General features: G+C 37.1%; 1 protein-coding gene and 1 long non-coding RNA gene across 2 annotated transcripts in view; both read right to left on the reverse strand.

The window, feature by feature from the left end:
* LOC128612797 (protein unc-79 homolog) overlaps positions 1 to 11,671 on the reverse strand; it is a 42,404-nt gene extending 30,733 nt beyond the window's left edge. Inside the window, exons 1-11 of the mRNA XM_053633206.1 lie at positions 11,582 to 11,671; positions 9,428 to 9,548; positions 5,053 to 5,366; positions 4,208 to 4,378; positions 3,287 to 3,382; positions 3,130 to 3,185; positions 2,917 to 3,046; positions 2,252 to 2,316; positions 1,443 to 1,531; positions 1,022 to 1,062; positions 627 to 655 (exon numbers count right to left, since the gene is read on the reverse strand). Coding sequence (XP_053489181.1) covers positions 627 to 655; positions 1,022 to 1,062; positions 1,443 to 1,531; positions 2,252 to 2,316; positions 2,917 to 3,046; positions 3,130 to 3,185; positions 3,287 to 3,382; positions 4,208 to 4,378; positions 5,053 to 5,366; positions 9,428 to 9,548; positions 11,582 to 11,603 — 1,134 coding nt within the window. The 5' untranslated portion in view covers positions 11,604 to 11,671. The remainder of the gene's footprint in view (positions 1 to 626; positions 656 to 1,021; positions 1,063 to 1,442; positions 1,532 to 2,251; positions 2,317 to 2,916; positions 3,047 to 3,129; positions 3,186 to 3,286; positions 3,383 to 4,207; positions 4,379 to 5,052; positions 5,367 to 9,427; positions 9,549 to 11,581) is intronic.
* Positions 11,672 to 14,380: 2,709 nt separating this feature from the next.
* Positions 14,381 to 17,003, reverse strand: LOC128612978 (uncharacterized). The gene is made up of 3 exons (XR_008386820.1): positions 16,836 to 17,003; positions 16,306 to 16,658; positions 14,381 to 14,571 (listed from the first exon to the last, which is right to left on the reverse strand). It is a non-coding gene; the product is annotated as an uncharacterized LOC128612978 (long non-coding RNA).
* Positions 17,004 to 17,989: the final 986 nt, after the last annotated feature.

Raw genomic sequence — 17,989 nt, forward strand, 5'->3', positions numbered from 1 at the left:
TCTTTTTAAATCCCTTGCCAGACTCACAGGCATCCACAACCTTTTTCTGAAGGGCTTATAGACCTCTTTAGATCTTTACATGATGACATCACACACCTCAATAACAAAGGGAACACCAGACTCTAGATATGAGAGGGGTATAAATAAGACAGCTTCCACCTGTACTCCCTAAGCAGGTTCTAATTACTGACACCCAATCATGAACACCTGATACTAATTTTATGGATTTGAAGGTGTGATAAATGAAGAGGTGTACTTACTTTTTCCATGTGACCGATCTGTTTTTTGTTATGTCAATTGTTATTTCAATGTCAAAATGTCAATTTTATGTGTCATTTGACCTTTATTAATAGGCAGTGTTTCAAAGAGGATCAAATGTTTGCTTGTCGAAATATGTCAAGAAAGCCAACCATTTCCATGGGGTGTACTTATTTTTTAAAATGACTGTAAGTGAAAAGGCAAATATAAAACAAAATGTTATAATTCTATTTGGAATAACAGACCTCTGCACAATAAATGGCTCATTCCCATGCTGAAAGTCGTCCCATGATGTCCCAAGGACATGACTACATTCCCCCAAATACAACACAAGAACAGAAACCAAATACTATTTTTGAATATCTTACCTTCTTCTGACATATTGCAGATATTTCAGCTGTTTGAGTGAAACAATATAGGATATTGTTATTCAAATGTCACTCCTCTGCCAAAGTAGAAATTTGTGCTAGCACATCCTGAATATGTGGAATGTTATATGTTGGTCCACCATAGCTCAATCCAGATGTGTACCATACTTGACTCTCTGGTGAAAGCTTTACATTTGGAATATTTATAAAGGAAAATGAGCAGGAGGTTCATAAATAAATGCAGTTTTATAGTTTATCATCTCACTTGCAAGGTTAAATTATTCATTGTAACCAGAATTTCTGTGTGTGGTTTGACTGTGTCTATGAGTGTGTCCATGTGTTGGGTGTGTTATTATTCAACATAAAATAACTACAAGATGAATAGTAATGCTGACCTTGAGGTAAGAGCACATCAACCAGCCACTCTGCATGGTCTCTACAGATGCAAAACATAAGAAAAATAGCACTAGTACACACATGAAACATTCATACCTCATACAAGATAGGTTTAAACACTAATATTGACAACTGGTAGCACTCTACCAACCCTGCTTACTCTGACTCAATTTTTCTCTTTCAACATCTCTTTGCACAATGCTACAGGTAATTTACATGATGACGGCAAATGAAAAGCAAGATTAATGAACAGGGTAAAACCCACAGCTGTTTAATTAACAATGATAATGTTACAGACTCTTGGCAAAGAGGGGATAATATAACCATGGTAACTACTCATGTGAGCAAACACCACGACTGGTCAGACACTCATTCACAGACCACTGTGTACCTAGAGTGTACCTAATAAATAAAGCCTACCCTGCAATCCTCTGACTACATTCTTCACAGATATACAGAGGAGGAGGCTTGTCTCCCAGAGCAACCGAGAGAGTCGGGTCGATGCACATCTGAGTGGAAAAATACAACAGACATGTTACTGGACTCCAGGCTCACATTATCACAATAACTGTCATACAAATTAGACAATATCAGCAATAGGAAAAGGCCATTAGTAAGATGCACATTGGCTGTCTACCATGTAACTTATCTTCAGATATGCACCTAAAGGTAGGATTTGTTGACATTGTCGGAATCATTTGAGATTTAAATGTCACAAGCACACACACGCTACAATATGTTGGAATAAATTCATTGCCACATTAAAGCCCTGAAGTACTTATTCTGTTTAATGACAAGGGTCAGTAGTTGGGCTGCAGCTCTTAATACAATGGCCAGTAATTTACAGCGCTCTTCTACTCATGCGATCACCCCATCCGCTAGCAGCACCGGGTCATCTCTTCCAATTAATCTCCCACACCTCCAGCCCAGAACGAACTGCCCCCTCTCAGGCCCACAGTAATTGAAATGCAGGACATGTCTATTACTGTTTCATTCTCACTTCAGTGTGCAAGCTGAGTCAATACTGACGGAGAAGGACAAATGGCTACAGACATTATCAGGGACGTGTGCGGGTGTGTGTGTGTGTGTGTGCATGTGTTTTATAAAGGTGTGAGCATCTTACTATATATACCATATATAGTGGAAAATGCAACTGAAAGGAACTAGATGCATATAAATACATATATACTGAAATGAGATCAACTTTAGTAAACCAGTTTGTACTGTACCTTCACTGCAGGCTTATTAATTGAATTCTGACACTCAATATGTTGGCAGTGAAGGGGATTCCAAGCTGCAGAAGTGGGGGAGAGGAGCAAAGGAGAAAGAAAAGAACATTTTACATATTAATAGTGTGATTATCAGCAATAACTAGAAAAAAAAAGAATATGAAAAACAGCATGAAATCAGATATTTTGGTGATTTAAAGCTCTTAGAGTGCCAGTCAAGTGTTTGGCCTCATCTACTCATTTTTTCTCTGTTTTCAATAATTTACACATTTTAGAAACACATTGAAGACATCGTAGCTATGAAATAACACTTATCGCAGCAGTATGTAGTGACCAAAATGTTAATGACAGCTTCGCACAAATTATCTTCACTAGCTCTATAAGAGATGCTTTTTCCCAGAAGTCTTGAAAAAACAAAAACAAATCCACATATCCTAGGCACTTGTGGGATGCTTTTACTACATAAAAATTGCTTAATAAATTTCCATTAAAAAAGATATTTTGGAAGTAATGTCATACAACATTAACCGCATTATTAATTTTGTCTTAGAAACAAATTTTAGCACAAGTCATTAGATCATGAAAAGCATACGTTCAATAAGGTGTGTACAAACCTGTGAGTGTATATATAAGCAGAACTTAATGGACCAACAACATTGACTTACCTGTGTACTGGAGCCCCCTGTACTCACTAATTGCACCTGGAGGCTTGAGATTAGGCCAGTAATGGAAGAGCATTTGAACAGCAGGAGGCTTTACTTGGGATGGTCCATAAGATATTACATACAGAAGGTCCTAAAACAGTACAAGAATCATTTTGAGAGACAATGCCCAACATGGAAATATTCTCAAAAGATAATAGGATCTAAAAACACTACCTTCCACACTTCCTGCTTATACTTCATCAGGCACTCCAAAAGCTGGCAGTGGTACACTAATATCAGCATAACAACAGCTGATCAGCTAATGTTTATTTTCTTGTCATTATTCAATGATTAAATTCTCCAGAACACTGGAACACATAAAAATATCTACCTGGGTTTGAGGTATACTGCATAGCAATCATTAGCATAGAGGAAGCAGATAGATTGACGTACGTAGGGACCCCTCCTTCTCTCCGAGTTGAACCCACTTTAAAAAATCAAAAGGCATTAGTTTATAAAAAATAAATGGTAATGTTTACATTAAGGTTTCCTTAGCTGATAATATTTACTGCATGAGTTAACATTAAGAAGCCACGAACTTCAACAAATCACATAATATGTAACCATATAAGTAACTAATAAGTAATTAAATTGATATTTAATTGTTAACAAAATATGTCTGCATTCAATAATGGTTACGCAATCCATGATTAAAAGTAAGTCCACATAAATTAGCACAAATTTGTACTGTAGTCACTTTGTTAGTGTTACTTATGGTCTAATAATAATAAAGTACATGGTCACTCAATGCAACCTTTATGAAAAGAATTGCCAAAAAATAATAATAATACTGTAAGGACAAATGAAAAACTATTGCAAGGCTGCAAGACTGAATAATGTCTATAGCTTGTTGTCACCTCCCATGAAAATCATTTCAGATAAAAAACAGATGTGTACAGTTCCTCTCACTGTCACCAGTATCCTGGGAATTCAAGCTGTGAGAACATCATGTTGATCTTTGGGACAGAGTGTTCCATTTTACTTGGCACTATATGTGATATCTATGCTATTGAAGACGGTCTTTTTTCTTTGCAAGCCCAAAAAAGAACAAGATGTATATGACTACGTATTATATGCTCTATACACTCATAGAAAAGACAGCGGCCATTTAAACTCTGTAGATTAAATACAGTTAAATGAAACACTACATAATAATAATAATAATAATTATTATTATTATTATTATTATTAGTAGTAGTAGTAGTAGTAGTAATAGTAGTAGTACTATAAATAATAACAGCATAATACTCACATATAGCCATAGGGAGGAAGGACGTGCTCAGGTATTCTATGATGTCTTTATGTAGGAAGGCAGGGAAGGTGGCTAAGGTGGAGATCATAGTATAGGGCAAAGTGCTGAGAATATCATCGCTGAGAAAAGGTAGAAGGCAAGTTGTCGTGTAAAATATGGCCTGCCCCAGATCTGATGAGGGGAAGAGGAAAAAAGTAAAGAGACAAAAAGAGAAACTAATGTAACAGGCTCCTGCTCTACATGTGGATTTAGATTCACACAATTTCCGGTAATGCTAAAGGTTGTATGAAATTATTTTCATTGCTTGTATAAAACAATATTGGAAGAAATAGTATTGTATGTGTGGGTATGACACATGACAGTCAGCAAATCACTGAAATTCAAGGCATAAAGAAAAGGAAACTTTACTATTTTAATGACTGACTTAGAAAGCATGGATCATTCTTTGCTCAGTAAAAACCACCATAAATAGACAGCTTATCTTCAGCGGGGGGTAGAGCACTTGGGCTCTAACGTTTGATAAACTTTTCATGCCATACAAAGAACCAATATGGTGGCAAAGACACTAGAGCAGGTCACAAGCACAAAAATGGCTACCTCCGTATATTGAGTGCATAAGTTCAGTAAGTCATAGCTATCACGTTGGCGATTCTTTAATTGCTGTGAATCTAAAACATGAGGAGATTTTCAATATTTATTGACCAGAATATAATACAGTTTTGATATACCGTATATATTTATACAAGCATATCAAAAGTATATAACTTTGGTGCTTCACTTTTTTTTGTTTCACTGGACTGAATGACATGTTAGGGTGTTGTACACCCTGACTAGTGATCACTCACCGTGCTGACCATGCTGCAGCAGGGGCACCAGGTCAAGCAAGGTGACGAGGGTGGCATAAAGCCCCTGATAGTCCAGAGAGGGGTACTCTGAGAGCTGAGCGTCCCGACTCTGCTGGGCGGCCCCCCCCCGGTCGGCCGGGGCGTCCCGCAGAACGCTGTAAAGGAGGGAGCGAGTAACTGTAGGGTTGATGGAACTGACTTGTGGTCTTAGAGATGGGGTGAGTGGGAATGGCACAGGAAAAAGACACATGGTCATGGGCACGGCCAAATTGGAAGCTTCCTGGCTCTCCTTCCTGCCTGTACGGGACAGGATGCTGCTCCGGGGGAGAGGGGAACAGGGGAAAAAAAGAGACAACAAAGACACAAAGAAACAGCACATTACATTGAAATGGCTCTACAGAGACAGTGTAAGTAGAAAAGAACCAAACCCAGATAAACCCCACATAGGATGCAGTGTCTCCACTCTTACATCACTGAGCATGTCTGTTTTTTCTTTTTGATTTTTTAAAATTATTTTTGACTTATGAAAGTGGCATTACTTCCTTAAAATTATTGTTTTATTTTATTGAAAAACAAAAAGGTGCCAACAGAAGCTTGCAAAGAACTGCAATGATCACTGCATCTCATGCGTATCTGGTGACAAGGAGCAAAAATATAAAAAAAAAAAAAAAATGGCATGTTTTCAGTGGCAGCCCCGTACGTCTCCAGAGGAAAAGCGTTAAAGCAACACTGACCCCTCTGATTAAATCAATTGCGGGGCAGCCGTGCAGGTCAAATCATTTAGGAGGCCAAATAACCATGCTTTGTTCAAGAAACAAAAAAGAAAGAATGGCAGGGGCTGTCAAAGATGAGAGCAATTTCAAATTGGTTCGGGCACAATACAGAGATGACACTTCTGAAACATGCTTCAGCCAGTAATAAACATGTATGTGAGGTTAGACTAAAAGTTCCCTGGTCACAACACATGTTTATTGCATCATAAAAAATAATGTCAGTATGTAAGTACATTATGATACTTGTTCAGTATCATTGGGGAAGAGAACTAATGAGATCCAACAGGCATATGGATTTCAGTTCTAAAATAAATGTAGCTAGTCTACGGTTAGGGAAGAAACTGTAATGGAAAAGGAATAAGGTTGCTTCAAACGGGATGGCTGGTAGCATTATGCTTGTGGACTAATGGGGGATGGACGTTTGTGTTTGCTGTCTCCTGGAAGTATTTTTCCCTAATTCTCTGAAGGAAAATGGCAGCAAAATTTCATTGGACTATGATGGGCTTGAGAGCGTTGGGAAGAGAAAACATTTTGTCTTTTGATGCACATTACATAAAAACAGTGTGATGTGTCATTGGTCAAACTGCAAACTCTATAAACATTTCTCTATAAACATATGCATGTCATTGGTAGAATTCAGTTCAACATTTCTATTACATGTTAACAGTGATGCTAATACACAAAACAGAATAGCATAAAATTATACTCTATAAGATTTCAGCTCTGCTGTTTTTATATGCATCCTTTTTTACAAATGCATAATAGACAATACATATATTAATTACAACAGAATAAACGGAATCATAAAGAGTATAATTTTAAGTCCTAACTAAGTTTTTAACTAATAATTTATGTTCATGATCAGTATATTTTCCTCAAATAGTAAATACACAAAACACAATCAGTCACACACACACACACACACACACACACACACACATACACGCACACTGATGCTATTCTGCATGTCCAAACATGTGTAATTCAAGACTCTATGGAGAAGAAAGCAATTAAAGAATTCTGTCTTATATAAACAATGACATATTGTATAATTAGTGACGTTTTAATTGATATAAATAATTTTATAAATAATATAATATAATATAAATTTAGCCCTATAACCTAAATAATAATCATGACAGTAAGTGTAAATTTGTCTCACTCATTCAAATAGCTTGATCTCGACTGCTACTTATGTGCCAGATCAAATGAGAATTTACTAGCTTTTTTGGTCCCTTACTCAGACAGCATAAACTTTCCCACAAGACTTCCTGCCCTTTTCAGTTACGTGTCATTAGCCCCCTGCAGCAGTCCTGCTGAAACATTACTGTGGCCGTGTATCAACTATCCATTTGGCTGCTCGATCCTCTCTCTGTCTGCCTCTCTCTCTCTAAGACTGTGACATATGCTGCATCCCTGCCATCCTGCTCTCAAGCTTCACTGCTCATCTTTTTTACCTCGGGCTCTCCGTAAAACAGGTGTCTGAAAAAACATAAGCATAAAAAGTATTTTAAACTGCTTACTTTTTTACTTTTTGGAAAATGAGTTATGGCCCTTGCATATACAGGTTGTTATCACTGCTGTCCTTCGTGTAACCTACATTTATATTAGGCATTTCTGCAAAAAATGCTGAAACTAATTTTGAACTATTTATGAAATAGATAATGTTTATCTTATGTGCAAGGCTACTAGATCATGCTCTATTCAGTAAGCAATAAAACACAATGGGGCGTGCTGTTGCAGGAAAATGACAATGTGACACTGTGTCAATGTGTCCATGACCACGTTTACATGGACAGCAGTAATCTAATTATTGACCTTATTCTGAATAAGACAATATTGTGATTAAGGTGTTTACATGAGTCGATTTTAGAATACTCCTTTCATGTTCCTGTTTTACATGTTATAGAACATAGTTCAATTAACGGCACGTCATTACGTCACCGCACCACATTGTCCGACGTCCCTCCATAATTTCACGTTTGCCATAAAACGGTTGAGCACTGCAGTGTGTGATCGTGTCCTGTCGCAAAATGTGGTGAAAACTCTCACACAACGTTAATAGTGTGATTAAGCTGTTTACATGTCTGTAATACAAGTCGATAATGCGACTAAAACAGGAATACTCCACACGTCTTAATTCAATGTGTGTTTACTTCGAGTATGACCTTAATCGGACTAAGGTAATTAAAAATTGCTGTTTACATGGTAGTTTCTTAATCAGAGTATTGTCTTAATCGGGTTAATAGTGGATTATTGTTGTCCATGTAAACGCACTGAATGACAGGGTGATGTGATGAATTATTTTCCAATAACAGCAAAAACTCTCTTAAATTCCTCTTATACCACATCAATTTGCCAATGATTGCAGTTAATATGAAATAAATATTAAGAAAGACACCACATCCATTTATAATTACATATATTTTTTACCTCTTAAAGTTAATAAGACATAACTGGAATCCTTCAAATCCCACAAATCCCTCTTCCATGAAGACTTCCCCATGTCGGAAAACTTAAAGTTACAGCTTTACCTCTTTCTGTTACAGTGCTGACACTGCAGGCTCCTCCCAAAAACGCTAAATAAACAACTCCTCAGAGGAAGCTTCACCAGATCAACAGTTAAACATTAATCATTTTATGTGGAACATCCACCAAGTCCCTGTGTAAGTTGTTACTATAGGATAAATTAAATATTAGAACAAATGCACTAATATAAACTAGGGATGGGCGATATCTTATTGTTTGCGATATACCGGTAGAAATTCTCCCCACAATAAGAATTAGTCTTCTCGCGATAATAACGATAAAGCCTAGTTGATGACGTATTTCTGTGTGCGACGGTCTGCGACCCGTTCGGAGCTCACGTGCAGAGCGAAAACAAGCATGGCGGAAGGTGGACGTGAAGCTGAAGAGGAGTTAATCGCTAAATGAAGAGCTACCTCTATAATCTGGAACTGGTTTGGTTACAGAAAATCAGTTTTACTTTTAGATCAATGTTTGTGTTTCTGAGGCTCTCAAGACTGCAAGCAGCTATCACTTGTAGCCAAAAACAGCGGTGCATGGTACTATATTTATATCGTCACTAATATCGTTATCGCAATAAATACCTGAAAATATTGTGATATATTTTTAAGTCCATATCGCCCATCCCTAACATAAACCTTGAAATATTGACAGAGCTGTGCTGTCAGAGAATTAATCAACAGCTTCAGACTAATCAAAATCAAACATTCAACAGCAGTGGGGTATAAATACATTTAAGTACTGAAAGATCTTTTTAATTCCCTTGATGTTGTATAGTTAAGGTTGAAATGTTTTTTTTATGGATCACAGAGAGAGTATGGAGCAAGCCAAATGCAAAAAAAACCCATAATTTTGACTATTTCGGCACAGAGAACTAGGCAGAATTCAAAACATACAGCACTAGCGATCTGTACTGTACCATTGCCACTATAGTGTCTACACTACACTACAAATAATAAGACACTAAAGATACTAATTGTGCCTGAATAACCTAAAACTACTTAAAGCTGAACACTAAAACTCACATGTAGTGTGTATCTTTACTTCACCTGTTGGTCCAAGCGTAGTACACTTACCTGAGCAGGGTTTGAGAAAAGTATTTCAGTGTGTTTGCAATGTCTGTCCCAGATGGCACAGGGTAAATATTGTGTAGCACACGGTTGTGATACTCTTGCAAGTATCGAATCTTAGAGGCAACTAAACAAAGAGCAAAGTGATACATAATCAACAGCAAGCAAGGCCTGAGTGCCTTCACTGAGGATTAAAGAACATAAGTTGGCCTATAGATCAGCCAAATCTGCTGTTTTAATTGTACTGTACACCATGACTGGACACACACACACACAGGGATGGACAAAAAATATTGAGATTGTCAAGGCAGCTTATTTATTCCCAGAAGCCATTCAAAAGCCACAGAACTTCAAAGTGTATATGACATTCATGTTAGACACAGAAAATAGGAGACAAACACAAAAAAGGTATAGTCAACGATTTTGGCAGACGTTAACCAAAGCTAGGTTTGTTAAACTCAAATTTCAAACAAATACAACCAATGTTAAGCCCACAGAAACACATGCACAGTGAAGGGCATCTGAATGCTAGTGCAGGAGGGATGTTTTCTGAAGTTTGGAAAGTAGAGACACCTTCTTGCCCTAATTGGTTCAACGTTAGTGGTCCACATAATGTGTTTTTTTCTCTCTTTAACAGTCTGGGACACAACAGAGACCAGAGGTTTATATCTCAAGCTGTCAGAACAGGAGAATGTATTACACATATCACAAAATTAATTCCAGTTTAAAAATCGCTGAACGCATCTTTAAACACTAGCTAAGTTCTGACTGTTTATTCCTGTTCACCAGGGATTAACAAGTGCTTTTGTGAGGGAAACGCAAGACTTCGGGCCTTCCTTCTGTTTCATCCCCTTCTATAAAGTCTACACTCCTGGGCAAAAAAATGGGACAAGGCCAAAATGGCAAAATATTAAGCTTTTAATGGTCTTAAAAACAAATCATTGGTCAGGAAATTAGCAAGAATTAAACAGATGCACTCCTGAGACCTCCTGTGTTTTAACTTTATGATGGTATGGCATTATTCATCAATGTAATTCAATGGCTGAACTGAACGTGTCAAAAAAAAAACCCTCCAACAGTTAAGTAACAATACTTGGGTTATATATTCTTATTTAATTTGCTTTTAAGTTGAAATGGCTTTAATGCACTCTGCATGAAATATAGCTGTTGTAATATCTTGAAATGCAAACCAACACAAATTATTTCTTTTATGGCACAATTTCAACCCAAACAAATGACACTTCTTGGTAAGCCAAATCCTATCCCAGTGAACATTTCATAAATTAGCCATCTAAGTGTTTTTTTTTTTGTTTTGTTTTGTTTTTTAATGTTCTTGATCTTGTTGTAACGTTCAGCTTGCTCTGAGCATCTATCTAACCTTTAGTGTGTGGCCGGTCAGGTCAGAAGTGAGCCGTAGATAGTTGCTGCATTTCCACTGTTCCTGTGAGTCATACTCAGGTGTGTTAAGTGCAATCTTCTCCTAACACTCATGGTCTCGCTGTTCACAGATCATGGTATCGATCAAAACATACTGTAGCATACGAACCCATAAGAAAGAGACAGTGAAAGAGAGAGAGAGAGAGAGAGAGAGATGTTCGTGGTTTGGATAAAGCTTATGTTTGATTTTATAGTGTTTACATTTTATTTACAATTAGTTCTTAATTTTTGCTGATGTGCCTTAATATCCAATTGTGCTACACCTGTTCGTTTTGATACATTATTACTAATAAAGAAAAAAAAAACAACCTAGTCTATAGACCTCTTCTCCACAACATGCAGAAGGATCACATGAAGCTTTCTACCAGTCAGATTTGGAAGACCATTTTCCAGCTCGACCTTGAGAACCTTGAGAAAAGCCATGTCTTGCCCAAACCTTTCACGTTTAATTCATAAGCCATCACTTGATTCTTCCTTCGTTTACAATTCACCTACACAGAAAACATCTCCTCCTTCATCATGTCCTGCAGCCTGGAGGACGTGTTGCAGCCTGCTGCGCCTTTGCAACGTGTCTCTCTCGCTCTCTCTCTCTCTCTCTCTCTCTGTCTCTCTTAGGGTCTCTCTCTCATCTCGAAGGGCAGCTACGTTCAACACATCTTATATTCAACAATGACCATCACGTCGGCGTGAAATAAAACACAAACGTGTGCCAAATGTACTTACACTGTTCTGCTTTCGTAGACATGCTGAAACCTCGGTGAGAATCATAGAGGAGTCACAGTGGAGATGTGATTTAACCCTGCGGTGTTTGCTGTCTTTCCCCCCTCAGTGTTGAAAAAGTGAGCGGAGCCCCCCTCGCGCTCCGGCTCGCGCAGGTTATACCACTATCGTCACAGCATCTCCAAACGGTATTCACTAACCGAAATAAGCGTGACTACTCCCTCCTTCTCCGAGGCAGTCTGTCGTTTCCCCGCGTCTCCTTGTCTCTGAGGTAGCCTAAATGTTCATATTGGGTTCCTAGTATTCGCGGTAAACATCAACAAAAGGTAGGTTAGTCTACCCGACTCACCTTTGTATCGCGAATGGACTATTCCGTGTCGAACATTTTCCATTGATGATATTAATTTCTGGCTAGCATGACGTTGTAAGGGGGATTTCATGTATTTAAGTGTTTTTCTGTTTGTTTGTTTGGTGGTTTGTTTATTTATTTTTTTTTTTAAATAAAATTATCATAGGTGAAGCTGCTGGTTGTTTCTCATAATAAGTGTGCTGAAGGTGCAACAGTTGGTTTGTAAGAAATTATTTTAAGTGGAATAGCCCTAGTCCTCCTATATTGTATTGTAATGGCATACATGAGTATGAGATCAAGTGGTAGTGAAATTATTAGAACCAACCATGGGTAGATTCATATTCTGATTTTATATATGTAAATATAAATTTATCTATCTAAATATCTCAATAAAATATCTACCATCTAAATAAGATATAATTTAGAAGGTTACACTCAGAAATAAAGGTATCTGTAATAAAAGTAATAACGTTATCTGTACTTGTTGCAGATGTATACTATTTTCTTGTTGCAGATGTATACTCAAAAGGACCTTGTCCTTTGCATGGAATGTGAATATACTGTAGTTTGCCTTTAAATCTTCATTCTAAGGTCCAATTATATGCCTTGAAACATTTTGAAAAGTACACTATTCTGTATTATGTTTCCATGTGAGATATAGCCTACATAATAATGATACAAGATGTAGCTACATAGTAACTGTAGCTTCCCAGCAGCAAGGAAATGTACAGTTTGGTACCTTTATGTCTGAGAGTGTACATTAGATCCTTACACATTATATTTCATTATATAGTAGTCATGGGGAAAAGAAAGTACACCCTCCTTCAATTCTATGTTATTATTTATCAGTGCCTAAATAACAATTGGGTGGTCCTCACCAACCTCTATAAACAAACAAACAAAAAAAATTGTCATTTGTAAACCAACATTCAGAAGCCAGGTTGGAAAATAAGTATACAGTTCCCTTCCTAGTTCTACAGTTATTAAGAGAGTAATTAGCACCCAGGTGTTACTAAAGAAATACAGAAGATGAATCAAAACAAAGTGTGACTACCTCTATAAAAGCAGAACCTTTGGCAGTTTGGTGTTCTGGAGTACTCTGGTTGGTGTGTGTGTGTGTGTGTGTGTGTGTGTGTGTGTGTGTGTGTGTGTGTGTGTGTGTGTGTGTACATCATGCCAAGAAGAAAGAACATCAGACATGACCTCAGAGAAGTAATTGTTGCTGCTCATCAGAGTGTGTGGGGGGGGACTTAAGTCTGGTGTATTGGCAAAATTGCATCTGAACAAACCAAAAATTTCTGGAACAATATTCTTTGGTCTGATGAGCTCAAGGTGGAGATGTTTGGTCATCATACACAGCTCCATGTTTGGCGTGTTTGATGTTCTTTCTTCTTGGCATGAACACACCAGAGTGCTCCAGAACACCAAACTGCCAAAGATTTTGCTTTTATAGAGGTAGTCACACTTCTTTTTGATTAACTAATCTTGTGTATTACTTTAGTAAAAACTGGGTGCTAATTACTCTCTTACTAACTCTCTTAAGCCCTTCTCTCCGGATATAATATGGCAGCACGACTTAAGTTTGCAAAATTGCATCTGAACAAACCAAAAAAGTTCTGGATGAGACCAAGGTGGAGATGTTTGGTCTTCATGCACAGCGCCATGTTTGGTGAAGCCAAACACAGCATATCACCACAACATACCAATTGTTAAGCTTGGTGATGGAGGGGTGATGATTGAGCTTGTTTTGCAGTCACTGGAACTGAGAAACTTGTAGTCATTGAAACAATGTGGGGCATCTGTCCAGCAGCTTAAGCTGGGTCGAAATTTAGTTATTCAACAGGACAATGATCGCAATCACACTAGCAAATTGACATCTGAGTGGCTAAAGAAGAAGAAATGAAGGTGTTGGAATGGCCAAGTCAAAGTCCAGACCTCAACCCATTGAGATGCAGTGGTGGGATCTTAATAGAGCAGTGCATAAACAAATGTCCTCAAACATCAATGAACTGAAGCAATGTTGTAAAGAAGAGTAGGTCAAAATTTCTCCAAAACAATATGACAGACTGTTAACCTCCTACAGAAAATATTTACTTCAAGTTATTGTTGCTAAAGGTGGTTTTTATATGTTTTTTTTATACTTATTTATAGCATGTACTTATTTTTTTCCACCTAGTTTCTGAATGTTGGTTTACCTTTTTGGGGAAAATTATTACATATTGAAATCTGTTATGTGTTTTTGCCACCTGAGATTATTTGTTTGTTTATAGAAGTTGGTGAGAACCACACAATTGTTATTTAGGCCCTAATAAATAAAGACGTAGACTTGAAGGAAGGTGTACTTAATTTTCTCATGACTTTCCATATTTGTATTTGCTTTACTCTTTAATAAGTGTGGCAATCATATGATGCAATAGTAAATAAACTTCAGAACTGTTGTATTTAGACTTTGTCAAGTGAGAAATCACATTTTATTTCAGCAAGCAAAAAGCTATGTGATGTGGCAGAGAGTGAGTGATGTAGGTTGTCCCTAAGTTCAAACTCCTGAAGGTGGTGTTTGGCGGTATACTGGGATGTGGTACATGATCCAACCAGCAGGGACCAGGAGACCAAGTGCAAAGATGGACATGGTAAACACCGTCTGCTGTGGAGATACAAGTGGGAAGTAAGAGATTAAACACTGTTCACATTTTGCTGGATAGTGACTGTACTATGTTTTAAGTGCCCCCCCCCCAAATACAATACATATACAAATACATATACATACACTACATGCACCAGAAAAGTGTCTCTCAACACTGGTCACAAGTTTAAATTGTATATGTTTTCATCACTTAAGCCTATGAATTTATTTAAGATGCATATAAACTGAAAAGTATACCCAGAGATAAATATTCTAACAATAATTAACACATATTATCAATGAACTGAAAAGTATTTTTGCACTGACAACCTGATATAAGTGTCAATCTATTTAGAATGCATCAATACCACTATATGTTCATATGTTTTGGGGAAAAAATTATGAGCAGAGAAGCTTACTAATGTTTTCACACCCATTTCACCACAAGCAACGAAAGCCAGGGCACTTTTGCAAAATTACTTCAAATAAGTTTCATTTTCAATTCCTCATATCTTAGACTTCATATCACTTCTTTATATCTCAGTGTTTTAAACATGGGATTGAGAGGTGGAAAAAAATCAAAAGAGATTTTATGAGCTAATGGGAAGTCTATTGCTATCTAGTAAACAGAAATTAAAGAAAATAAGCCTGAGACTGAAAAACCACCACAAACTGTTGTCTATCCAGCTTAAAATGTAGAGTTTATATATTGTGAGCGGAAACCACAAGTCATTGTGGTTGTTTATGTGTGTGTGGGATTGTTGGTGGCGGCAGGGGGGTGCTTCATGGTAGATGGTTCCTGACTGCAAATCACAGAACTAGATCCCACTGTCAACTCCCTGCTACTCTCAAAAGTCATCAGTAATTACCTTAATGCAAATGGACAAGAATTGCTAAAAGTTTGCACTTAAACCTGCACACTTTATAAAAACCTTTTTTTCCCCCACACACCAAGAGGAAATATATACTCAGTTTGGTTGCATTCATTCTCATCCAACTTTTCTTGCTGCTTGTTTTACAGTAACATTTTTCATTTTAAAATATGCAAGCATCTTAGGTTTGCAATGATAAACACCAACCATGATTAGTGTTAGGTTTGATCCAGATATTGGATATTGTTGACTATTCTAAAGGGCTTGTTTAATATTATTGATTAATATTATCATTGTTATTGTAATTACATACAATTAGTAACTACTGCCATATAAAACAAGACATTATAACCTCTGCTAGTGATATACTGAGATAACTATAGCATATATCCTGTAGTATTGCTATAGAGGTGGTAAGAAATAAAATTTGCATAAATACATAACAACCAAAAAGAATATACATAACACTGAAGGTATATAAGACTTTTATAATATAGCCTGAATAATAAACTCTTATAAATGCCATTAAATAATCTACACTTAGAATAAATGCAAAACCCTATTGTGTTATTTGGCTTGTCTCTTTGGGGGAACTATTAGATGTTCTATGTAGAACCCTACAAGAAGCTTTTTCTGGGAAAGAGGGTCCTTTAGTGAAAAATCCTTAACTAACCAAAGAGGTTCTTTGAGAAACTTTTACAAAAAATAAAATAATAATAATATTAAGTTATTTATCAATTATAATTTATCCACTACAATGTTCATATTTCTACTGTCAATTTGTCCTAGCTATCAGCTAGGATATCACCTTGGGGGAAAAATATTCTTTAACCTTAAATATACAGAAATGTTAAAACATGGCAATGGTAATATAAATATTTACCCCAGGTCCGATCTTTTCCTTAGGTGGCTTGCAGTAAATATTTGATCTGTGATCTTGTTTGGCCAGCTTCACTCGCACCATAGCCCTGAATTGTCCACGTAGGATTGAAAACATTTTTGATGATAATTCAATAGAGTAATTTGTGCACCCAGTAAAATCCTGAATGATTTATGTGTGTGAACGACAAGAGTGACTTGAAAATATTAATCCTGTTTAGAAACCACAGCAAAATCAGCCTTTATCTTAGCATCAGGGAGGAGTCTTCACTCTTGGGCTGTGGCCATGATCCAAAACTCTGCTGTATCCACTGTCTCAAGAGAATTACTGCAAATAGATTTCCTCTCATACTCCTACTGTATTTTACATAGGAAAAAAGAACATCACATGAATGAATTTACATACAGTATGTATTGCTATAAACTCTAAGGAGACTGCTTGGGTCAGCTGGAGATCCACCAGTAAGTGGTGAACAGAACATGAGGGTTAAACAATTACGGTTAATCTGAGTTTGCAGAACAACAAAATGATACCCGTCATGTAGCAACAGCTGGATTTTGTGTCCCTCAAGAGGAAGCCAGAAGTCATTATGTTACCACAACAGATGGCCCTTTAGAAGGGTATATAAACTCTGTGGACACTGCAAACACATAAATAATATCACATTGATTAGTTATGCATTATGGAACAGTTTTCTATAATGCATTATGGAAAGAGATGAAGCATTGTAGTCTAGACCTGAACAACACAGTGTTAAACAATTCATTATTTTAAAATGGTCATTTATCAAAGATAAAGCAAAAATGAACACATTATTGGATTATATATATATATATATATATATATATATATATATATATATATATATATATATATACACACACACACATATATATACACGTGTGTGTGTGTGTGTGTGTGTGTATATCTGTGTGTATATCTATGTGTGTGTATATATGTATATACACGCAGTGCATCCGGAAAGTAATCACAGCGCTTCACTTTTTCCACATTTTGTTATGTTACAGACTTATTCCAAAATGGGTTAAATTCATTATTTTCCTCAAAATTCTACAAACAATACCCCATAATGACAACGTGAAAGAAGTTTGTTTGAAATCTTTGCAAATTTATTAAAAATAAAAAACAAAAAAAAGCACATGTACATAAGTATTCACAGCCTTTGCTCAATACTTTGTTGAAGCACCTTTGGCACCAATTACCAAGTATTTTTGAGCATGATGCTGCAAGCTTGGCACACCTTTTTTTGGGCAGTTTTCTTAATTTCTCCCATTCTTCTTTGCAGGACTTCTCAAGCTCCATCAGGTTGGCTGGGGAGCGTCGGAGCACAGCCAATTTCAGATCTCTCCAGAGATGTTCAATCGGGTTCAAGTGTGGGCTCTGGCTGGGCCACTCAAGGACATTCACAGAGCTGTCCTGTAGCTACTCCTTTGTTATCTTGGCTGTGTGCTTAGGGTCGTTGTCCTGTTGGAAGATGAACCTTCGCCCCAGTCTGAGGTCCAGAGCGCTCTGGAGCAGGTTTTCATCAAGGATGTCTCTGTACATTGCTGCATTCATCTTTCCCTCGATCCTGACTAGTCTCCCAGTTCCTGCCACTGAAAAACATCCCCACAGCATGATGCTGCCACCACCATGCTTCACTGTAGGGATGGTATTGGCCAGGTGA

The sequence above is a fragment of the Ictalurus furcatus genome, chromosome 9 (genome assembly GCF_023375685.1).
Source record: "Ictalurus furcatus strain D&B chromosome 9, Billie_1.0, whole genome shotgun sequence".
NCBI classification, from domain to species: Eukaryota; Metazoa; Chordata; class Actinopteri; order Siluriformes; family Ictaluridae; genus Ictalurus; species Ictalurus furcatus.